Here is a 22758-nt window from a genome sequence, read left to right as displayed (position 1 = left end):
CTGCGATTTGTAAATAATTCATGATTTCTTTAGAAGAATCCATAAATGGAAACGTCGTTAACGGTTTGATATCTACATCATCCCAGCAGCCTGTGTATTGTATTGTCATGGAGGGAAGTACCATGAAGGTACCGAGAGAGCTTGCATTGCCCAATCCGTACTAGAGCAGCCTTGACATTTGGCACAATCGCCAGCGCTAGCTCGTTTAAGGCTTAGCCCAAGGTCCCTAATCAACATTCCACGCTGAGCTCTCCACCCAGTTACTTTGAAGCTACTCCAAACATCTCTTGACATCAACACATCGCGCCATGTCGAGCAAAAGGCAGTCTGTCCTGCCGGCTGTTGACCGCAGCGGTCCGAAACCTCCCGTCAACTTTTCCACATCGCTCACCATCTCGGACAATGCGGTACTTTTGGGCTCCCATTCCATCACGATGCAGGCAGAGACGGTGATCCATCCCCGGTCGCGCATCGAATCGAGCGTCGGCAGCATTCTTGTCGGACGACGGTGTATTGTTCAGGAGCGAGTGCATCTCGGGGCACCTCCGGACAACCGCGAAAAGGGCACTGGCGGAGTGAGCCTTGGCGACTACGTTCTCATCGAAGCGGGTTCGGTGGTGGAAGCCGGAGGGACGGAGATTGGAGAGGGCAGCGTCATTCAGGTTGGAAGCAAAATTGGAGGCGGGGCCAAGATTGGTAAGGTACGAAGAACAAGCTACTACGATACGATATTCATTGGGCTACAAAGCTAATGCAACGCAGAACTGCACAGTGTCTCACTTGTCCGTCATTGCGAGCGGCGAGGTACTACCCGACAACACGGTCGTTTACTCCAACGGCACACGGCGAACCGACAGGCGCGGAACCCCAGAGCTTCGAAAGCTAAGCATTGTGAAGCAGATTGCTATGCTAAGGAAGATGATACCGAGTAACCCAGACAAGTTCCGATAGTCTGCTACAAATTTCATGCTGCATCAATAGCTCATGGCGTCCTCGAAAAGCCCCCGTAGCTGCTCCTTTTCAGCCTGCAGTTCCGTGGCAAGGTTGGGGGCGAGCTTCAGCACTCGAGCCTGGGGAATGGTGCCTTCAACAAGCGCATCGATGTGCTCGCTACCAAAGCCCAAATCCTTGAGCCCATTCGGCTGGTCTCCCAAATCCTGGAGGAACTTCATCAGTGCCTCGGCCAAGACCTCACCAGCGCTCTCTTTCTTTACGTTGGAAATGTCAACGCCAAAGGCCTCGGCCGCAACGAGATGTCTCTCTGGGTTGGAAGCTGCCGTGAAGCGGAAGACGGCGGGGGCAGAGACTGCTACGGAAACGCCGTGCGGGATGATGGGGTGCGGGATCTCATAGCCGGCGTGCTTGTAACCTGGATTTTGGCCAGAAATGGGATACGACATGCCTGTATTGCAGTCAGCTTAGCAGGTGGCTCAGGACATCATGGGGTCGGGTCACTTACCGTGGCATAAATGAACACCCGCGTTTCCAAAGCCAACTCCGGCAAGCGTTGCCGCCAATAGCATCTCGCTCTGCGCTTCGAAATCCTCGGGGTCTTTCACGGCTCGTGGGAGGTACTTGACTGTGCTCTTCAGTGCATTAAGGGAGAAGATGTCTGAGATGGGATTGGCTCCCTGGTAGGCTGGCCGAAGGATTGGGTTTGTGGGCCGAGGTGTTCGCTCGGTGTATGGGATAGCTGTCCACGATTCGAGAGAGTGGCACAGGACGTCTAGACCGGAGCTGGCCTTGACGGCGGCGGGCATGGTCCGCGTGTTGAGCGGATCGCATATTCCAAGGGTGGGCTTGAGATTTCGGTGAGCAACACCCGTCTTTGCCCTCTTGGAAACGAGATCAAAGATGGCGGTTCCCGTGGTCTCACTACCAGTACCCGCGGTGGTTGGGACTGCAATCAGCGGCTTCAGGGGCCTGTCAATGGGAAGCCCCTTTCCCAGTGGCGCGTTGACAAAGTCCAAGAAATCTGCATCTGGGTACGCTGAATAGAGGTTCATCAGCTTGGCCGTGTCCATGACGGAGCCTCCACCGACGGCTAGAAAGGCATCTGGCTCATACGGCCTCGCCCATGCAATTGCGTCCTTGATGCTAATGGTTTTGACGAATGTGTTAGTCGAGTCAGGGAAACAACAGCCGGCAGAAGCTGGTACAATACACGTTGCATGGGTACAGCGGGGGAGGGGGCAGTTACGAGCTATCCTTTGGTTCTATCCTCACGTCGGAGTAGACCTTGAAGTTGATGCCCTCGCGATCGAGACTCTCTCGAACTTGTCTCATGGCATCCAATTGGTTCACAGTCTGGTCGGTAACGACACACACTCGCTTGGAGCCGAGGTTCCTGAGGTCCATGCCCACCTCCTGGGTCACGCCAGCTCCGAACCGAATGGACGAAGCCGCCATCTCAAAGGCATACTCCTTGAGGTCGGCATTGGAAGGCGTGGCGAAGCGGCGGCCGCCTATGTTCTTGTTCTGGGTGATGGAGGTGCGGTGGTAGCCCGGGTTGGAGTGGCACGGACACGAGGGAGGATGGGAGTACTGGATTGTTCGAAGAAGATTCGACGCGCGCTTGGCGGCCTAGATGCGATTGGATTGGATTGGTGAATACGACAAGGTTGAATTAAGCATGGACAGGGGGAGCTTGTACTGTGACATACATTTGGCAATGCTCTGACGGAGGCTCGCAGGGTCATTCTGGTTGACTTGTGGCGTTTTCTTCTTCTTCTTTATTTAATTCCCGATGGCGATCAGATTAGAATTCCAATGCTGATTGCTTGTATGTACAGCAACAGTCTATTGCGGGGTTGGGTGTTGATGCCAGGAGAGTACAAGTCGGTATGTCAACATTATGGGGTAAAATGGAGATTCGGTTTGCCCCGGTTATGTGGGAGAGTCGCAGCGCAAGCAAAAGGCTTACAGTACAGTAGAAGGGAGATGCAGATTGTGTTGAGCCTACCGGTTAGAGTTAGGAAGCTCCAGTTTAAAGAATCGCCGCTGTATGGGGTAGCCGAGGTCATGGATTTGGGATTTAGATTGGTTTGGGGGATGATGGAAGTCGTTCCCCAAGTTTCATCCATGGATTCTTTTTTTAGGGCCGTTTAAACTAATGAATTCATACCACGAATTTAATATCAGTAAGCTGCATACGACATACAGTAGCTTGAGTGTGTTAGTAGTATGTAGGTAGTAACAGTAGCCCGGCTCGCTGTTGGTTGTGTGTCCGAATCCGAATCCCGGGATGCACTACCTAAGCACCTCCGTCTGCAGTAACTCGCACAGCATGTTCTAGATGGCACGGGGAGAGCCTTTCAAAGCAACCCGGAAGCTTGATTAGTAGTCGAGTCGCGGCTCTCCAGAAGAGCAATTCTCTTCCATTGCAAGATTACCTTGGTCATCGGATGTATTTTTTCTGCATGCACCTCAGAGAGTGAATGCGCATCTGCAGGTTTTAATTGCTCCGTCCCTACGGAGCGTCAGTCATGCCATCGGCTCAGCCGGATCATCTCAGCGTTGTTATCGGCACTCTCAGGTGACAACGTCATCATCCTTCAAGGTCCGTTGCCCGACGCTTTCTTGGCAACCCTGTTCCTGTTTCCCTTGGATTAAAAGTTGTTTTTTTTTCTACACCCAGTCCAACAAGTCTTAAAGAAATGGCGCCCGCATCGCCCAGCCAAATGAAGGACTCTTATCGCCAGTAGTTTTTTTTTTTTTTAGTTTTTTTGAAACCTTTAGCTTTTCTTCTTCTTCTTACTTCATTGTTTTATTTATTTACTTTTTTCAACAACCTCCAATTCGACCCTCCCTGATCGCATCGTGTGTGTGAACAAACCGCTGCTGCCCACGATGCCGGGCGCAGACCAGGATCCAGCGGCCGTCCGCTCCATGTCGGAGGATTTGCCAAACAATGCCGCCGCCGCCGCTGCTGCTGCAAAGGCAAAGGCCGCTGGTGACGCTCCCGTCAACGGCGGCATCGCCATGTCCCATCAAGGCACCGCCTCGCTGCCAAACATCGTCACCTTTGCGTCCTCCATGGACACGCCCACCCGTCGAGCAAGCCAGCAGGTCGGCCCGGAATCCCCTCGCGCCGCCGATGCGCCGCGGCGAAGCCTCTCGTATGCGCTGCGGCAGGAATCAGATGTTTACTACGACTCGCGGGCGGGCACGCGGAAAGAGTGGAAGCGACGAGATCGGACTCTGCAGGACTACTACGGCAACAACCCGCAGCTGCTGCCCCAGCTGCCCTTTACCTGGCATCACGGATGGAAGCGCTGGAGACTGTTTCTGTTCGCCATCATGGTGTTTATCGACGGCTCGGTGGTGCCGATTGTGCTGTACTATGCGATGAGATACGCAGGCCACGTCCCCGGCTGGATCATCTTTGCCGTCATCACAACCATCTGGGGCGGGCCCACGTACGTCGAGTTTGGCATCAGAACGCTGCGTCTTATAAAGAAGGAGAGATTTTATCGTCCGCTGGGCACCAACAGCCGCTGGTGCTTTGACACTCTGAACTGGACGTCGGTCCTCACCATCACGGCCGTCACGGCGCTCTTCATCGTGGGCAGTGCGCCGCATGAGGTCTGGCTGAGGGTTCTCTGCATGCCGGCTCCGGCCATTTTGTACAGCATCGGCGGTGTCTTGTTTCTGATTACGCTGTTCCACGCGATGGATTGGCGTGCTCCCTTCCGTCTGAGCTCTACGGGCAAGGGCGAAAAGGTATGACATCTTTTTACTGTGTCTCGTACTTACAAGCGTCTCTTACTGACAAATCTTCTTTCTTTTTGCACAGGTTCTGCCAGGGGTGTATTATTTCATTGAAGACACCGTCGCTGTCAACGCCGGCGCTGGTCGGCCATACCGAGAAGCTCTCGCTGCGCGTTATACTGCCAGCCCCCGCTTCCGGCGAATGCTATTCGTCCAGTCTCTGTTCTGGTCCATCCCTGCCCTCATCTTGGCGGCCGGCCTCACCGTGGTAGCCTTGATCCATCCGATTCCAGCAACCGTCGCATATGGCGTGTGCTGGGCCGTGCCATTCATATGGTGCGCGCTCTGGTGCGGGATTACAATCATGTGGTGCAAGCGGGACATGGTCCGGGAGAGGGAAGAGTGGGAGAGGAAAAATCCCACGGAGAAACTCGAGGCAGCAAGCAATGAGCCTTTGGCGGCGGTATAATTCTTGTATCTATCAAGGTTGCTGCTGCTACTCTGTTGTTGCGTACATCTTAACCACGACGCATATCCCTACCACACCTAGCCCATACGCCGTTGGCGGTGACTGCTGTGCTGATAAGCATGGCAACGGCAATCACTTCAGAATCTACTTGAATCAGCCGAACAGCAGAGGCGGGGAGAAGCAAGTCCATGGCGTCAGATATCAGCTTCAGGACCACCGGCGAGACGGACTCCCCGGATTTTGTCTGTCCGTTGCTCGTTTCTACCTGAATCTCATTTGGCTTCTTTGGAGCAGACTCATCGTCATTTTTTGTTAATGCCGAATCTCTATCTTGAAAGTCATTTTCCTTTTGCGCGTCCCTTTCTTTCTCGTTGATAGACGAGGAACTGGGGGCCACTTGATTGCCGAGAATGCGCAATAATCTAGTGGCAGAGCGGAAGAGAGAGATGCACAGGGCAGTCAGCCAGAAGTACTGAGCTTGGTAATTTAAGCTTGCAGTCTGCTCGGGTCCAAATATCTGGAGCTGGTCTATTTCCAGCAGATCCAGCAGAGTTGCCGTCTCGAGCATGCCAAAGACGCCCAGGGACGTCTTGCAAAGCACATCAAGCAAAGTGTCGAAATCCAGTAACCCAGAGGCATAGACATCCCACCCCAGTTTGAACTGGTCCAAGAACCGGAAGAAGCGCAAGAGGCGTCTGGTGAGGTTGATCTTTGATCGCAGCAGCAGGAATGACGCTGGGGGTGGGACGCTGATCGACGTGAGATGGAGCTGTGCGGCGACTTGGAGGGCGGGATATGTGGCGATGAGAGAAACTAGGGCCTGGACGAAGCGTAATGAGCGCTCGATGCCGGCTTGGCTGGCGTCAGCATTAGCCAGTAGATTAATTCATCACATTACTCTATTTTTGTGTTTTTTTGTGCTCCAAAGTGATGTGACGGGTTGGAGATGGAGGGGGGATGTAACGTAACCCACCGTTGTCTGTCCCAAAGACGATGAATTGACGCAAGAGCGTCATTGTACTGTATCAGGGAGAAATACACTGCAATTAACACAGTATAAACAATGCAATTGAGTGAAAGATGGGAAGATGATGATGGACGCGGGCAAGTCGGGCAGTAGTATGTTGACGGATGCAAGTATACGGTTAGTATGAAGCAGTGCCTTGAATGCCGGATGTTTTCAACGGCTCGCGATAAGGAGGGCTTTTGACAATATGCAGACGAGCAAACGAGATTGCAGCATTGAATTACCAGCAGCACCTGGAAGAATAGTGGCCCTTTTTACGGGGCACGATATAGAAACTCCCGTCGTGTCGTGTTGCTACTGGACTATCTACTGCTAAGGCTGTTAGGTAGAGCTACTTACATATCACAGGTACCTAGGAGCCCGGGGGTGGTTTCTAGTCAGTGGTCTGGTCAGCCTTTTCAGGCTGGTAATCGTTATAAGCAATGAAGTTAGGGCAGAAAACCATTACGGAAGTACAAAAACCATTACCAGAGCCCTTACCAGACGCTTTTCACAGTGCGAACCCTTACCCAAAACCCCCCCGGCGCCCGATGGTATGAATGCCAAGGACATGGATACAATATTTAAGGTAGTCAACAATAATACAATACTGCACAACATGGTGATTCATCAGCATGTGATTCCAAGACAGCGTCGCTACACAGAAAAAAAAATAGCTTCATCCACTAAACATGTGAAGCATGTCTGTCTACCTTATTTCAACCTACCACATTCAAGCGAAACCAGCCCACTCTTCCATCCCGGAGGTATAGGGTAGCACTCGGGAGGGGAGGGCTTATGTGAACGCTTTCTCGATTAATGGGAAACGCGCGCAGCTCGCCGATCATCAACTCGTTCACTCGTCTTGTCATGTTTTCGTCACTTCATCGCCGATGCTTCAGCGTGCTAAGATCAACACACCCTCGTATCCGGAAGACTGTCCCCGTAACGTGCGGCTCTGGAGGCTCTGTAGACGTCGAGTCTGTGAATCCACAACCCCCAAAACCCAAAGCAACACAGCGCTAACGCATGCGGCAGCTTGTACAACATTGATGAGTTTTCACCTTCAAAGTTCCTCGTGGTTCATTTGCCTCCGCTGCCTGAGAGTGCCAATGGGGTGAAGCAGTTGCCAGAGTTTCTGCACGACTGGCCCGTCGCCAGTATCAACTACCGATGGACGACTGAGCGCCTCAATGCCGCCAGTCAGGAGGATGATGAGTTCCTCAACGCTGCCGACTGGCCTGTGCCGATGCATGATGTGGCATTTGCCTATCAATGGATCGCTGAAGCTTTGATGCCACCAGACAATGGTCGAGGCAGCATCTACGTCTACGGCTCTCATCTCGGCGCCGGCCTGGCCATGTCTCTCTCCCTGACGGAATCACACCCGCATAAACCGTTTTGCGTCCGTGGCGTCGCAACCTACAACGGCATCTACAACTGGACCATGTTCCTCCCAGGCCACAAAGTCCTCGGCGCCAAGTCCGTCAGAGACGCAATGAGGGCCATGCGGCGTGCAAACGGGAATGCTCGACTCGACTCCCTGCAGCAGAGACTGGTATCCCTGTTCCAAGAGCCGACCAACCTGTTTGACCCCTTTGCGAGCCCGAGCCTCTTCTTCCATAACCCGGGACTGCCTATCCCCGAGTCTTTCTACGCGTCTGCCGAGTTTGCAGGTGTTGTGAGTGCCATGAAGGGGGAGAAGAGCGCTGTCGGAGCGGAGACGTCTGCCACGCCTCGTAGATCGTATCTTGTGTTTCCACCGCGGACATCGACTCTCAAGATTCCCGAGACAATGCTCTTACATGACGCACCGTCTCGGTCACCCTTGCATCAACATCAACATTCACCGGAGACAAAGTCGAAGGCAGGTTCAAAAGTTCACGATACAAGACACACGTTCATGGCGCAGGCGGATGAAATGGCGAGTTTAATGCGGCGCAGCATCGGCCGGGTCGAGCTTAAGGAGCGGGCTAGTTGGGATGAAGACGTGCATTTTTTGGCTGAGGAGCCGGAGCGAAGAATTAATGTCGTGGACGTGGGACAGGAAAGAGAAGAAGAGCTTGGCTTGAACGATGCTGGGCAGCGGGTTGTTTCGGATTGGTTGGGCAAGTTGAATTCGATACGACGATGGCTGTGAAAATGGCTCCCCTTTTTGGAGTTGTTGTCTTTGGTGACGTCAGTGAGTCGTGATGTTTATTTGTTGCTGTGCCGTGCTTATGCTGTGCTGTGCTGTGCTTATGCTGTGCTCTGTCTATTCCATGCTTCTAAAGGCTGTGCTGTGATTTGATTCGATTTGATAAAAAGAGCTCAGACAAACGCTGCGTTTCATTGACGACACGATAATATGACATCCATGACACGACACGACACGACATGGGCTCTTAACATCATCAGGTACACCGGGCACCGCTAATGCTGCAGCCTGTACCTTGCCTGAAATAGGCGGCAGCCCGGTCACCTCCCTTTGGGTGCTAGCCCGAGGTACGTACAGCGCTAGCCACGGGCAGTCAGCAAAGCTACAGGTACAGGTACCTACACTCGTACCTACAGCACAGAAGCACTTTAGTAGGGACGCTACTCCATATATCAATCAACCCACCGCTACCGCTCCGTCACTCTCCATCCGTGACGCAATCATTCGCACCAACACCCCCCATCATCACAACAAATCCGAAGCTCTCCTTACTCGACACTCTCGATCTCAACGGCTACAGACGAGGCGCTGGGAAAGCTCGTCTCAGCTCGTATTTTGATGGCCGTTCGGCCACGAGGCGCCATGCGTCTGGCGGTGCTGCAATCGGGCCTTGCCGCCTTGCTCTTCGGAGTCAGCGCCTACGCCGAATCGTTCACGCCGAAGCACGAACTGGGCCGGTGTGCCTTTCGCGGCCAGTGCGGCAAGCAGAGCCTCTTTGGCAAGGAGCTGCCGTGTGTCGACAATGGCCTCGCGCACGACCCGGACGACGATCTTCGAAAGGAGCTGGTTGAGCTCTGCGGCGCCGAATGGGGCGAGGGGCCGGTCTGCTGTAACATGGAACAGGTATGTCGCGTGCCTCTTTTTGGGGAAATAGGTAATAAGTAATGCTAATGGGTATTAAAAGGTCCAAGCTTTGAAAAGCGAAATGGGCACTCCGAGAACCCTCATCGGGTCTTGCCCGGCCTGCAAGGAAAACTTCTTCAACCTGTTTTGCAAGTTTACGTGCTCCCCCGATCAATCGACCTTTATCAACGTCACCGATGCCGCGAAAAAGAGTGGGAAGCTGCTCGTCACTGAGCTCGACCAGCTGGTCTCTGAAGAATATGGCTCCGGGCTCTACGACAGCTGCAAAGAGGTCAAGTTTGGAGGCGCCAACAGTAGGGCCATGGACTTGATTGGTGGAGGAGCCGGTGATTATCACAGCATGCTCAAGTTCCTGGGCGACAAGAAGCCATTCGTTGGCTCCCCCTTCCAAATCAACTTTCCTGAAAATTACGACCAGCCTGGCATGGAGCCGAAGCAGATGAAGCCCAAGAAATGCAACGACGAGGACCCGGCCTATCGATGTGTATGTGTCGACTGCCCCGAGGTATGCCCTACCTTGCCGGATGTCAACGAGGCTGGATCCTGCAAAGTGGGAAAGCTACCCTGTCTTTCTTTCGCGTCCATCCTTACGTATGGCGTCCTGCTGCTTGCTCTCTTCACTGCCGTCTTTGGTCACATCTTTTGGTTCAAATATCTCAAGCGCCGCGTCGAAAGGTCTCGTCTACTGCACGACTCCTCCCACAGCGATGATGAGGATGAGGGCGGGCCTATTCTTCCTGATGCTATGCGAGATCAGCCTACAAAGCGGTATTGGCTCAACGACAAGTGCGACAAGGCATTTCGTAACCTGGGAGACACGGCCGCGCGGTTTCCAGGCCTCACCATAGGTATCAGCTTGCTCGTCGTTGGCATCCTCAGTGCTGGCTGGTTCCGGTTCGATATCGAGCAAGACCCTGCTCGTCTCTGGGTCAGTCCATCTTCGGCCGCTGCGCAAGAAAAGGAATACTTTGACTCCAACTTTGGCCCCTTTTTCCGAGCCGAAAAGATTTTCCTGGTCAACGACACCGAGACTTCTGGCCCTAGCCCCGTTCTCAGCTATGAGACTTTGCAGTGGTGGACAGAAGTTGAAAAGAGTGTTGAAAAACTCAAGGGTTCTACCCATGGAAGCTCGCTTAGTGATGTTTGTTTCAAGCCTACTGGTGATGCTTGTGTCATACAGTCTGTTACGCAATACTGGTACTCAAAGGGAGGAGATATCGACCCCAACTACTGGAAGGAAGACTTGCGCAGCTGCGCGATATCTCCCGTAGACTGTCGACCTGCGTTTGGACAGCCCATTGAACCAACCATGATCTTGGGCGGCTACGGCCACGATGTCGCTGAATCTCAAGCCATGACCGTCACATGGGTGGTCAACAACGCCCCCGAGAATTCTGATACCCTGGCTCGTGCCATTGATTGGGAGAATGCACTCCGTGATCGACTCCTTCAAGCTCAAGAAGAGGCCAAGAGCCGTGGTCTTCGATTGTCCTTTACCACCGAGATTAGTCTTGAACAGGAACTCAACAAGTCTACCAACACGGATGCCAAGATTGTCGTCATCAGCTACATTGTCATGTTCATCTATGCCTGCCTGGCACTGGGCACACCCCTGAAGCACCTCTTTGGAAACCCAGCGCTGCTGCTTGTCGAGTCAAAAGTCACTCTGGGTCTCGCCGGCATCATCATTGTTCTCATGTCCATTTCTGCGTCCATTGGCTTCTTCTCCTGGGTTGGTCTGAAAGCCACGCTCATCATTGTCGAAGTCATTCCGTTCATCGTATTGGCTGTGGGCGTCGACAACATCTTCCTTATTGTCCACGAGCTCGAAAGAGTCAACATTAATTTCCCAGACCAGATGGTGGAGGAGAGAGTCGCCCGGGCCTTGGGCCGCATGGGACCTTCCATCTTGTTTTCGGCCCTGACTGAGACGTTTGCGTTTGCCCTTGGATCTGCGGTGGGCATGCCTGCTGTCCGAAACTTTGCTGCTTATGCCGCTGGTGCGGTTCTCATCAATGCAGTTCTTCAGATGACCATGTTTGTGTCCTTCTTGGCCTTGAATCAAATGCGGGTGGAAGATCATCGTTGCGAATTCTGGCCGTGGTGGCAGATTAAGAAAGCTAGAATCACTCTTAATGGCAGCAATGGCTATACTCCAGCAACCGGAAGAGTGTCTGATGCCGATGAGGAGAGCTACTTGCAAATCTTCATCAGGAACACTTATGCGCCTTTCCTCTTGCGAAGGCAAACCAAGGTCGGTGTCGTAGCCGTCTTCCTTGGTCTTTTGTCAGCTGCCATCGCCTTGCTACCAGGCATCCAGCTTGGACTGGATCAGCGTGTCGCCATTCCAGACGGCTCCTACTTGATCCCCTACTTCAACGACCTCTACGACTACCTGGAGACTGGCCCTCCGGTGTACTTTGTTACCCGCGGAGTGGATGCGTCTCAACGCCCACAACAGCAAGCAATCTGCTCAAGGTTTACCACCTGCGAGCCATTCTCCCTGACAACCACTTTGGAGCTCGAGAGGCAGCGATCTCACCTTTCATACATCATGTCTCCAACGGCAAGTTGGGTCGATGACTTCTTCCTCTGGCTGAATCCCATCTACGAGCAGTGCTGCATTGAGCGTGGCTCAACCTGCTTTGCGGACCGCCAACCTGCCTGGAACACCTCTCTTCATGGGATGCCCGAGAATGATGAGTTTATTCATTATCTCAAAAAGTTCCTTGCGGCAAAGACGGATGACGTTTGCCCGCTGGGTGGCCAAGCGTCCTACGGAGATGCAGTCATTCTGGATGATGAGTCTGCGCACGTCAAAGCCACTCATTTCAGAACCGCGCACACACGCCTTCGCAGCCAGGAAGACTTTATCAAGGCCTACTCTTCTGCACGCCGCATCGCCTCTGACATCACGAAAGCTACTGGAGCGGACGTTTTCCCTTACAGCGTCTTCTACATCTTTTTCGACCAGTATCTCAGCATCATCCAGCTGACTGCCGGTCTTTTGGGTGCTGCTGTCGGTGCCATTTTCATCATTGCGTCGCTCCTCTTGGGCTCCGTTCTCACAGCTGCCATTGTGACGTTGACGGTTATCATGAGCGTCGTTGACATTATGGGTGCCATGGTGCTGTTCAACGTCTCTTTGAATGCCGTTTCTCTCGTGAATCTCATTATTTGCGTCGGAATCTCGGTTGAGTTCTGCGCGCACATTGCCCGAGCCTTCATGTTCCCCTCGCGAACCGTCATGGAGAACAGCTTCAACGTCAACGGGCGAGATGCTCGTGCTTGGACGGCGCTGGTCAACGTTGGCGGATCGGTGTTTTCTGGTATTACCGTTACGAAGCTATTGGGCGTCAGCGTTCTTGCGTTTACGCGATCCAAGATTTTCGAAATCTACTACTTCCGAGTGTGGTTGGCCCTGGTCGTCTTTGCTGCCCTTCACGCACTGGTGTTTTTGCCGGTTGCGCTGAGTCTTGGTGGAGGGGAAGGCTATGTCGATCCTGAGAGCGAGGGCACGGCTGCTCAAGATTTGACTGATAGACGATGGCGAGCGATTACAATAAACGACAATAGCGACTCTGAAGATGACTATTAGTCGAGGTCTTGCAGATGATAATGGCTTTCTGCCATTGCCGTAAGAAGGACTTGCTTGAGGGTTTATTACCCAACTTGTCCTCGAGAAATTGGAATACATGCCGATTGCACTATATTTGGGTTGAAAGAGGCGGGTTTCTTCTATGTCAAATGGAGTAACTGGTGTCTGGTGCACGAGTTTGTGTCTGGAATTTGTTGGGATGTAATAATAGGAGCATACACGGGTAGTAATGGCACACTGGATTGGATATTATATTCGAGTCTTTTCATGCTGAAATTGAAACCACCGTAAGGGAGGCTTCATTCCCCTTTGCTTTCCATCTATTTGAGTTTTAATATGTGGTACTATCAAGGTAACATGGTTCTCCCGTGTTCATTTTTGATAGAGACGCTGTTGGTTAAGTTAGATTGGCCCCCCTGATGAGCCTAATACACAGGCTATCTAAATAGAACTTGATAGAGAATAAGCAACCCGGTCTGCCACAAGACAAGTCCCTCAAGTCCATCCGAGATTCTCATCAATGCGAGTGTCAGTCAATATTTGATCAGTGGCATGTCATCTACCGTCTCGGACTCCTCGCTGGCGGTGATGTCTTCCCCCGCCTCTGACCATTCATCATCATGGTTCCAAGTTGGCATCTCGTCCTTGTCAGCTTCATCATGATGCCAAGTTGTCACCTCGTCCTTGCCATCATCATCATAATCCCTCCGCACTCTCCACGAAGTGACGCTACCACGTCCTCTCTTTTCTGCCGCTCCCTGGTCCAAGACGCAAACCATCTCACGGCCGCACGTCTCGGGAATCTCCTGGCCGTCTCTGCCGATAAAGACGGGTTTACCGTCGTTGAGCGGGTTCCTCAGCTTGCCGAAATTCCAGAACTCGGTGCGGTGGGTGCTGAGCCATTGGACCCCGAAGGGGGCGCTGTGTCTCCAGGAGGTTTTGCTCATCCATTTTGGAGGGGGGATGGTGCTTGATGGGAGGGAGGTCATGCGAGCCTGTAGGGGGATGCGTTTAGTTGGGAGGTTTGAGGAGTGAGGATGTGAGGATGATTTGTGAGATCGATGGACTTACGTAGCCTTGAAAGGCCTTGGATTTGTTGACGGAGAAGAGGAGGAAGACGTTTTTGTGGTGCTTGAAGGCGTTGGCGAAGATGGCGCCGTTGCACGCACTCGTGACCCATAATCCCTGTTTTGTTTGTCAACATGAGGGATTGGCGGGTGATGTAGAGCTCGTGTGTACTTACGTCTCGCTGGGATTTGTCAACGTTTGCAAAGTTGAAGGACTTGATTAAAAAGTAGCGCGATTCTGCTAATTCTGTTGAACGCCGTTAGAATTAAAGGAGAAGAATAGGAGGGGGAGGAAGGATGGACTGTGTTGAATAGAGGTCTAGATGTATATAGATACCTTGCTTGGGAGCCAACGACAAGAGTTGGGATGGAGTATAGGATCTCACGACCTGACTTTTGCTGAAACGATGTGCTTCAGTTTCAAATGGTCCATCCAACGAGGACGGAGATTGTGCTCCTTGAACCTCAGAGTTGGGATCACCCGGGGATGTAGTAGCTTTCATGGAGGGTTTGACATTTTGGGTACTACTTTGATGAGACGGCAACTTGTTTTCAAACATCGTGAGCCAGAAATTTGAACCAGCCCCTTTATTGATGGAAGAAATCTCGAAGCTATAAGTTTCATTTGAGCTTGCGGGAGCCGTTGATTGGGAGCCCGACAGGGTATTATCGTCGTTGGAACTAGCCATCGAGAATGTTGGCGACAAATCTTGGAAGGCGGAAAAGCTCTGCGGAATCGTAGCAATAGCGAGAGAACTAGAGTACTCTGTAGACGTGCGAACCTCCTCGAGAAGCTTGAGGCGCTGCTCGTCGAGGTCTTTGAGTCTGCGGAACACGGCGAGGACTTTGAGGCGCTGCTCGGTGTCGAAGAAGCCGGTGTATTGGAGCCAGAGCTTGACATCGCTGTTGGCATACAAGGAGTTGGTACCATCAGGCTGATGTTGATGTTGGTGCTGATGCTGGCTCTGGTTCTCCTGAGAGACGCTTGGGGTGGTTTCTTTGGACGAAGCCTCGCCGTCGCTGCCTGTGGCTTGCATTTTGCGTGGTTGAGACTTGGTGGAATGTTTTCTGGTTGGCAGTTGGTATAATCTACTGGATGATTCCTGTTGAAATGTCGTCCGCTGATATAAAGTAGCGGGTGATCAGTATAATAGGTAGCCTGTGTCTTTTAGGAAGTACTTGTACTGAAGTTTCCGAGTAGTTGTTCCAACCCCTGAGCAGGACTTACTGGCGCTTGGTGTTGTAGAAGTTGATATAAAATGTGGATGGTGTTTGTTTGTGATCGAGGTTTTAAATAAATATTGGAAGACTTTGAGAAGGTAGGCCAAGCGGTGTGGATTTTTGGATGGCAGAACAAACGCCGTGAGAAGGCGGACAGCCTCTCTTGCCTTGATGGGTAGAATGGACAGGCACTAAATCACGGGAGGAGCTGCACATGTCCGATGCAGACGTGCGAAGCATTTGTTCACAAATAATCGAAGTTTGGCAGTAATATAATATGTCTGTATGATGATGAGACGATAAGTAGGTATGCGTGATTAAGAGGCTGACAATGATGTGCTGTAGAGCAGAGTTGGTTGAGTTGAGAATTGGTGCTGTGATGAGCGTACTTGATACTGAGCAACGAAGAGTGTAATTCAGAGAGTCAACTACGGATCATTAAGACAAGGTGCGCAGATTCAATTGCAATATTCTTGTTTGTTTGTATTTGTAACGACGAACTGATCAAGGCATCTATGCTGGCGGCATAAACGAGGCAAACAATCCTCCCTGGATGCCGGCATACATGACCATGAAGACAACAACTCCCGAGCCCATTTTGCGAGTCTCGCCGTTTCCTAGGCTGTTGGCTATCCACCAATACCACACGGGGTACCCAGATGCCAGCCGAGTTATAATCTGCACGTGGAAATTGGTAATAGCCAAGACCGCAACCAGTGTCTGGATGGCAGCTAATGTGAGCACAAAGGTATGATGCGATTCCGCAACAACAGGCGTGGACTGGCTGAGGCTTTGACCCCAGCTACGAATAACTTGTACTCCTGACTTGAGAAGAAGCGTGAGCACGGGGCTGGCAAGTATGAACAAAGGTAGCTGGTTTGGGGTCCAATATCTCAAGAAGCCGTTATCCCTGCCACCATGGTGAGTATTACCTTTCTATATGTGTTTCAGTGTGTAGCAGCAACTTACCAGTAGTGGGCTTGGACAAAGGTATATATGCTGGGTACCAAGCGAGAGCACCATGGCCTTGGCTCTGCGTCAGTGAGATCAACTTTGCAATATCTGAACCAGGCCACCGTTTGCGGTACTACACTGCCAGCTGCAATGCAGAGACCGCCAATGATTAAAGAGGCGAGCAAGGCTAGCCTTGAAATACTCGGCTGACGGAAAAAGGCGAGCAAGCCCCTGATCGCTTCTACGGCAAACAGGAGCCCGCTGAACAAGCCGTTGCTCCTAAAAGCAGTGGCCAGTCCAAACGAAATGCCCGCGCCGAGAAAGGCCAGGATCCGTTCGCCAATACTGGAGCTGGACTGAACACCCGTGGCGAAGAGCAGGTTGCCGATGAAGGACAGGCAGGCAAACGGACTCTCTCCGTACGGAGCGGATAGGAAGAGGCCAGCCGGGGAGAGAATGTGCAGAACCGCTGCCACGTAGGCCAGTGTTTTATTGCCAAAGAGAACGAGAGTGAGTCTGTGAAGAGCCAAAACAGCAATCAGGTGAGAGAAAGTCGTGAAGATGATGGCCGCCACGGGCTCGAGAGCAGCATCATCACCGCCGACCAGATGCGTCAACGGCTTGAAGAACCACAAGATGCCGCGCACAGTAAGCGGCAACGCTGCTCCAAAGGCCCATTGCTGCTCGTACACATAGCCGTCGCGCGCGGCCTTCATAAAATACAGCGCATCCCATCGCGTCAACCGGGTTGCGAGGGCCGATGCATTGCCGCTTGAGCCGTACAAGCTCTGGAAGAAGAGAGACGTTGACGTGTCGTAGTCGTGGCTGACGGTGGTTCCGAGGGCTATGGCCAGCAAGAAGCCTTTCCAGGCGGTAAAGACGGCGATGAGAGAGTGCAATGGGCGGGATTCATTGGAGGGGATGAGCTTCATCTTTGTGGCTATGGGAGTATGGGCATTGGATGATGAGTGAGTGAGTGCGTAGTTGTGGTGAGATGTTCAAATGATTTGTTATGGGTGCATTGGATTTGCTGATTTGCGCTCATCAATTCACTTTTAGTGACATGAGTAGAATGAGGAATGAGTTTCAATGGGATTGCAAATCAAAGAGAATTAAGAGGGCGTGGGTTTGACGTGAGGTGGATGAAGCAAGCATCAGATGCAATTCATGCAGTCTGGCTTGAACACGTCTGTATGATAAAGTACCTGCTAACGTTGTGGATGGATTTCTTGTACCTGCTCGGTCATTTTGCGGTAGTTTGGCGCTGTATAAGCTCAGGAGTACCTGATGTCGACAGGTAACGTTAGCGACTGGGTACCTACCTACCTGTACTACCTCTAAGGTACTGAGATCAAACACCCTGACTTTCATTCAACTACACTTCCAAAACCACCAGAATATGATCGCGTGCAAATATAATTGCAGGCATTTATGGCAACTATCATTTTTGGGAGATAAAGGCAATCGGAACGACCCATATCTTTACCTTGGTCTTTACTGACAGTTTCATTTCAACAGTACCCCAAGAATACAGTCGAATCCGCTCAAGTCAAGTCAATTGGGTTGAGACCGGCCTCTACCGCTATGTTGTCATTGCCCAATACAAAAGGTGCTGCGATGATACATGTTTGGTCAATTCAATTTACAGAGCACAGATGTCTGCCTAGGTACGAACCAATAAAGAGATACCACGTCGGCGACGCCAGGCAGTCTGATACAGCCACTCCACTGAAAACGCCTCGCAAGGCGTTGTGGTTTCTCTCACCGTTACCTAACAGACAATGCCCAGTGCCCCAGGGACTCTCTCCATGGCTCAAGTGCTAAAAAGGATGCATTGAAGGCACCTTCTTTTGCTTGATGCCAACTGTCTCCTAAAACATCTGCTATTCTTCTTGCTACTTGATATCAGCAATGAGCCTCGGCCTCGAATTTGACTTCTTAGCCGTAGTCGGGCTTGTGAAACAAATACGCAGGAGCTTCATCGGCGCCCCGGAGCAGTTTAGAGCTATTTCTGATGACGTTCGAGGATTTGCCATTGTTTTGCAAGATATCGAGGCTGACTGTGCCGAGCTCAGCCCGGAGCAGTCACAAGAATACCAGACCGTCGTGACTGGCTGCAAGCATCTGCTTGTGCGGCTCAAAAGGACTTTGGAGGAATACTCCGGTGTAGCGAAAGGTGGCAAAACTGGGACAAGGACGGCCATCAAAAGAACCTGGAAACGGCTCAAATGGGAACCCGACGATATTCGCGATATACGCAGCCAGATATCCGTCAAGATAGCCACTTTAAGAAGTCTCAACGACCAGGTAACCAGCCACAACATTGTAAGGCTTATCCGTCACCAGGAGGATACGGAACGTGAAGCTACGATCAAATGGGTCAGCGACATCAACTACGTGGCGCAACAAAATGATATCTTTCTACGATGCCAGACAGGCTCTCGCAAATGGTTGTTTGAGTCTGAAATATACTTGGAATGGCTCAGGCGGAAAGGCAGCCTTCTCTTTTGCCCTGGGAATCCTGGCACAGGAAAGACCTTTACCACGGCAATGGTGGTTGAGAGCTTGCGGCTTGCGAATGATGCTGAGACTTTGACGGCTTACATGTACTGCTCTTACCAAAACCACACCCAAACCGTGGAGAAGCTGCTTTGCAGTCTTTTACGAGTTGCACTCGAAGAGGCAGACTATGAGGCTGATGCAGCTGTTTCTACTTGCAATCAATTGCGGTTGTCTAACAAAACCATGTCTCGACCGTACTGCATAAACCTACTACAGGATCTTTTTTCCAGGTTTGTGAGGGTCAACTTGATAGTGGATGCACTAGATGAACTTACAAACGAGGTGCGACGACCGCTCATACACGACCTTCTAAAACTTTACAAGAATGGCATTGTCAGCCTTTTGGTGACTTCACGTGGCATCCCAGAGATTCAACACCTCTTCGAGAGCTGTGAGGCCTATACCTCTCTGGAAGTGAGGTCAAGCGACGAGGATATCCGGAACTTCTTGCGAGACAACAATTTTCAGCTACCAAACTTTGTTACTCGATCTCCAAAGCTCCAAGATGAAGTGATCGACTCGGTAACGAATGCAAGTGCCGGCATGTAGGTGTCTGGCTCTACCACATGTATGATAGCTAGCTGGCAAGGCATCCGCTCATTCACTCTCTAGGTTTCTACTGGCCGAGCTATATTTGAGGTCTCTGGCCAACATAATATCAGTCGGCAGTCTTCGTAAACGACTCTCCAGTTTGGCAATTGGTTCAAACGCATACGATACTTTATATGAAGATTCCATGCTTCGAATCAAGTTTCAGGGCCCCGAGTCAGAGCGTATTGCTGTACAGATGCTTCTGGTCTTGACGTGCGCCAGGCGCCCCCTTTCCCCCCAGGAGCTTAGCCACGCGCTATCTATAGATGAGAGTAGTGAAGCTTTCGACAAAGACATGGTTCCAGATATAGATGACTTGGTCGCTGCGTGTACCGGCCTTGTCATACTGGATGACACAAGCAACATAGTACATCTGGTGCACAAATCAGCCGCAGAATATTTCGAGCGCACAAGTACAAGATCCCGTTGGTTTCCAAGGGCAAACGCGAAAATGGCATCCATGTGCCTCCGGTACCTTCAGATTGCTGAGACAGAGCCAGAAGAAACCAGGGATGAAGAAGCTCCCTTCTTCCACTATGCCAAGGCAAATTGGAACTACCACTTCATAGAGGCTGAGACCGAGGCTAAGGCCGAGGCTGCGGTTGGCAATGCTTTGCAACGAAGCTCGGCCACTGACGGTAGTGCTTCGCCAAACATATTCTCAATGTCTAGGCTCGCCACCCAGCAAATGATCAAAGAAGTCGTTGATGTGCATACCGCCATCGTTGATGCCTGCCATGCTGGCCATCGGGCATGGGTCGAGCAAATTTTGGTATATCACAAGTACGATATGAATCAACGCGGTATAAATCAAAGTCTGTTTATTTCTGAAGATGGATATTTCAGAGACAATTTCTTACCGATCACCCCTTCCAGAGATGGTGTATTATTGACCACTGCGGCCGCGAAAGGAGATTGCAACATGGCCCAAATGTTGTTGGCACGAGGGGCAGATCCAAACATCTTCAATACCAATGGACAAACACCATTGATCATCGCTGTGATGAATGACTTTGACAAGTTTGTATCGCTACTTCTGGATCAAAAGTCGATTAAGCCGGACTTGATGTGTCACCATTCAGGCGGGCTCTCTACTGCATTCTTGGTTTCGATTGAACTCGGTCGAGAGCGATGCTTCAGGCTGCTGTTTGATATATCTAACCACGGAATGAAGGATAGCTTCAAAAGAGGTGCCATGTGGCTGGCTGCCAGTTCTGGTAATATCGGCATCATCTCCCAGCTTCTCGAATGGCACGATGTAGAGATTGACTACGATGACACGGATTTCTGTGGCAATCCGCTTACTGCAGCGGCAAGAGGCGAACACGAAGAAGCTGCCCTACTCCTATTGCCACACTCAAAATGTGAGAGCTGTAGCCATTGTGGGATTACACCGATGATCTATGCAGTTCGTAACGGATTGCATAATCTATTGGAGCGGCTACTGGAAAAAGATGCATCGGCAGCAGTCAGCGGATCATATACTCAGCCTCGCACAAACAAGGGACGGCGCCCGGGTTTTCTGATCGACTGTGAGCGGGACTTCGCGGAGCATACGAACGTACCACTCCTGACCGCTATTTATCTGCAGGATATGAAAGCAACTCAACTCCTGCTGCCGTATGCTCACGATAAACATCTTTATTCGCAACTTGTCGATGAAATATCCAAATGGGACAACACTGAACTTGTTCAGCTACTTTTCAAACAAGAAAATGTAAAACCAGGTCCTGTCGATGGATCTGGCAAAACGCCACTTGGCCTGGCCGCCAAACATGGATATTGTGACATCATGGACATGCTCATTAAACCAGGGGACTTTGAATTTGACACAAGGGTTGAAAGTGGTAACGGTACGGAGGACCACAACATTGCCAATTCCAATTACACATACTGTTTTCACCTTTTGGCATCTGTTGCTGATAGAGACGTCAATGAAAAGGACCTGACAGGCTCCAGCCTTCTCCACCAGGCTTGCCGTCTGCGTCCAGAAATTATCAACGAATCCGGATCTGAGTTCGTGGTAGACTTCTTGGAGACTAACACTGGTCGTCTCGTCACTGTGCTATTAACGAGATCTGGGGTCAACGTGAACTTGCTGGACGGGGAGAGGAAGACGCCCCTCCTCATCGCTGTGAAGAATCACCAGCGAGATGTCGTACGCTTGCTCTTGGAACGGGAAGATATAGATGTGCTGGCCCAAGATGAAGAAGGCAACGATGCCCTATTGCTGGCCTCAGTTTATGAACCAATGTTTGAACAGCTGTTTCCTTGGCGTGCTTCTTCCATGAACCGCAACTTGCCTCCTTTGAGAGGTCAGGTACCAACTCGATATAGGGTGGATCACTGGCCAGAGGTATTGAATGCAGAGTTTAAGGAGTACGACGAGTCCATTTTCAGCATGTTGATTCACGATAAACGTACACAACCATATCGCAGAAACTCCAAGGGGGAAAGCTTTATGACCCGCTTGGTCATGACGGGCACCAAGAGCATGATTCAAGCGCTCGCTGAAACCACCGAGCTGGCGTCGGAACTAGAAATCATCTATCCCGACGGAAGATTCCTTTCCCTCGCTCTGCAGAAGAACCAGGACGATGGTGCCGTGGACCTTCTGATTGCACATTGCTCTGCTGCTGTTCTCCAGAAGGCCGATGCCCTGGGCCGGACTCCCCTATCGCACGCAGTGCAGAGAGCCACCAGTCAGGCAACTCGATCGCTCCTAGCAGCTGGCGTGGATATCAACGCTGCGGACAGCTTTCGGTTGACGCCTCTGTTTTATGCTACTGAGAAGAGATATTTAGATGCAGCTTGTTTACTCATCGCCGTCGATAAGACAGAGGTCAATCTTTCAGATCGCGGTGGCCTAACTCCACTGATGCATGCGATCCTTGACATGAATCTTCCTCTCTTGTCCGCCCTTCTTGATAGGTCGGATATCGATGTGCTAAGGACCGACAAGGAAGGGCACTCATTCTTGTGCTATCTCTTGGAGTCACGCTATTTCAGAGATATGTATAAAGGGGGTCCAGAAGAAGACTTGGAACGTGTGATCAACCGTATCCACCATCTTCTCCAGCTTCGCGCTCGCGAGACCAAAGCTTTTATCCATAACCCATTTGTCTGTGCATTAGAAAGCGGTCAAACTTTCCACGGTATTCACGGTTTACAACACTCTGCTAGTCTATCGGAAATCTTCCATCCTGGGTTGGACTTTTCGCGATGCGCCACTACAGCTGGGCTGTCGGAAATACTGGGTGTACATAACCATGGCGTCTATTCTGACGATCGAGATCTTGGGTTAAGGGTGTTGCGGCTTTTCGGTAATAAAGGTATTTAGTAACAATACCAGTAGATACAGGTATATTTAGATGAGGGGAATAATAGAAGTGTATGGCGAGGTAACAAACGCTTGAAGATCGTTACGTCCAATGGATCTCGCCATGACACGTCTCATATAAAGCGTACCAAGGTATCATATATATCATTCACGCTTCTTGAATGCAAAACTCGGTTCAC

At 51.3% G+C, this 22758-nt stretch overlaps 9 protein-coding genes across 9 annotated transcripts; 5 read left to right on the top strand and 4 right to left on the bottom strand.

Annotated features, from left to right (window-relative positions):
• Window positions 1–308: 308 nt before the first annotated feature.
• Triagg1_3638 (uncharacterized protein) lies at window positions 309–951 on the top strand (the record flags this gene model as incomplete). The annotated part of the gene is made up of 2 exons (XM_062897952.1): window positions 309–701; window positions 763–951. The coding sequence occupies 2 exons, from the start codon at window positions 309–311 to the stop codon at window positions 949–951; spliced, it is 582 nt and encodes a 193-aa protein (XP_062757627.1).
• Window positions 952–974: 23 nt separating this feature from the next.
• On the bottom strand, window positions 975–2699 carry Triagg1_3637 (uncharacterized protein; the record flags this gene model as incomplete). Its single annotated transcript, XM_062897951.1, has 4 exons — window positions 975–1402; window positions 1460–2097; window positions 2201–2583; window positions 2664–2699. 4 exons carry the CDS (start codon window positions 2697–2699, stop codon window positions 975–977), a joined length of 1485 nt encoding a protein of 494 aa, XP_062757626.1.
• Window positions 2700–3849: 1150 nt separating this feature from the next.
• Triagg1_3636 (uncharacterized protein) lies at window positions 3850–5179 on the top strand (the record flags this gene model as incomplete). The annotated part of the gene is made up of 2 exons (XM_062897950.1): window positions 3850–4722; window positions 4796–5179. The coding sequence occupies 2 exons, from the start codon at window positions 3850–3852 to the stop codon at window positions 5177–5179; spliced, it is 1257 nt and encodes a 418-aa protein (XP_062757625.1).
• A 49-nt stretch (window positions 5180–5228) lies between these two features.
• On the bottom strand, window positions 5229–6195 carry Triagg1_3635 (uncharacterized protein; the record flags this gene model as incomplete). Its single annotated transcript, XM_062897949.1, has 2 exons — window positions 5229–6031; window positions 6153–6195. The coding sequence occupies 2 exons, from the start codon at window positions 6193–6195 to the stop codon at window positions 5229–5231; spliced, it is 846 nt and encodes a 281-aa protein (XP_062757624.1).
• Window positions 6196–7004: 809 nt separating this feature from the next.
• Triagg1_3634 (uncharacterized protein) lies at window positions 7005–8325 on the top strand (the record flags this gene model as incomplete). The annotated part of the gene is made up of 2 exons (XM_062897948.1): window positions 7005–7165; window positions 7224–8325. The coding sequence occupies 2 exons, from the start codon at window positions 7005–7007 to the stop codon at window positions 8323–8325; spliced, it is 1263 nt and encodes a 420-aa protein (XP_062757623.1).
• Window positions 8326–8532: 207 nt separating this feature from the next.
• Window positions 8533–12844, top strand: Triagg1_3633 (uncharacterized protein; the record flags this gene model as incomplete). Its single annotated transcript, XM_062897947.1, has 4 exons — window positions 8533–8582; window positions 8631–8669; window positions 8865–9225; window positions 9287–12844. 4 exons carry the CDS (start codon window positions 8533–8535, stop codon window positions 12842–12844), a joined length of 4008 nt encoding a protein of 1335 aa, XP_062757622.1.
• Window positions 12845–13377: 533 nt separating this feature from the next.
• On the bottom strand, window positions 13378–14948 carry Triagg1_3632 (uncharacterized protein; the record flags this gene model as incomplete). The annotated part of the gene is made up of 4 exons (XM_062897946.1): window positions 13378–13839; window positions 13916–14029; window positions 14088–14158; window positions 14249–14948. 4 exons carry the CDS (start codon window positions 14946–14948, stop codon window positions 13378–13380), a joined length of 1347 nt encoding a protein of 448 aa, XP_062757621.1.
• A 697-nt stretch (window positions 14949–15645) lies between these two features.
• Triagg1_3631 (CAZyme family GT76) lies at window positions 15646–17018 on the bottom strand (the record flags this gene model as incomplete). Its single annotated transcript, XM_062897945.1, has 2 exons — window positions 15646–16042; window positions 16102–17018. The coding sequence occupies 2 exons, from the start codon at window positions 17016–17018 to the stop codon at window positions 15646–15648; spliced, it is 1314 nt and encodes a 437-aa protein (XP_062757620.1).
• A 979-nt stretch (window positions 17019–17997) lies between these two features.
• Triagg1_3630 (uncharacterized protein) lies at window positions 17998–22579 on the top strand (the record flags this gene model as incomplete). Its single annotated transcript, XM_062897944.1, has 2 exons — window positions 17998–19193; window positions 19261–22579. 2 exons carry the CDS (start codon window positions 17998–18000, stop codon window positions 22577–22579), a joined length of 4515 nt encoding a protein of 1504 aa, XP_062757619.1.
• Between the last annotated feature and the right edge of the window lie 179 nt (window positions 22580–22758).

The sequence above is a fragment of the Trichoderma aggressivum genome (genome assembly GCF_033847375.1).
Source record: "Trichoderma aggressivum f. europaeum strain CBS 100526 chromosome Unknown scaffold_010, whole genome shotgun sequence".
Taxonomy (NCBI): Eukaryota; Fungi; Ascomycota; class Sordariomycetes; order Hypocreales; family Hypocreaceae; genus Trichoderma; species Trichoderma aggressivum.
This window is presented reverse-complemented; position numbering and strand designations above follow the sequence as displayed.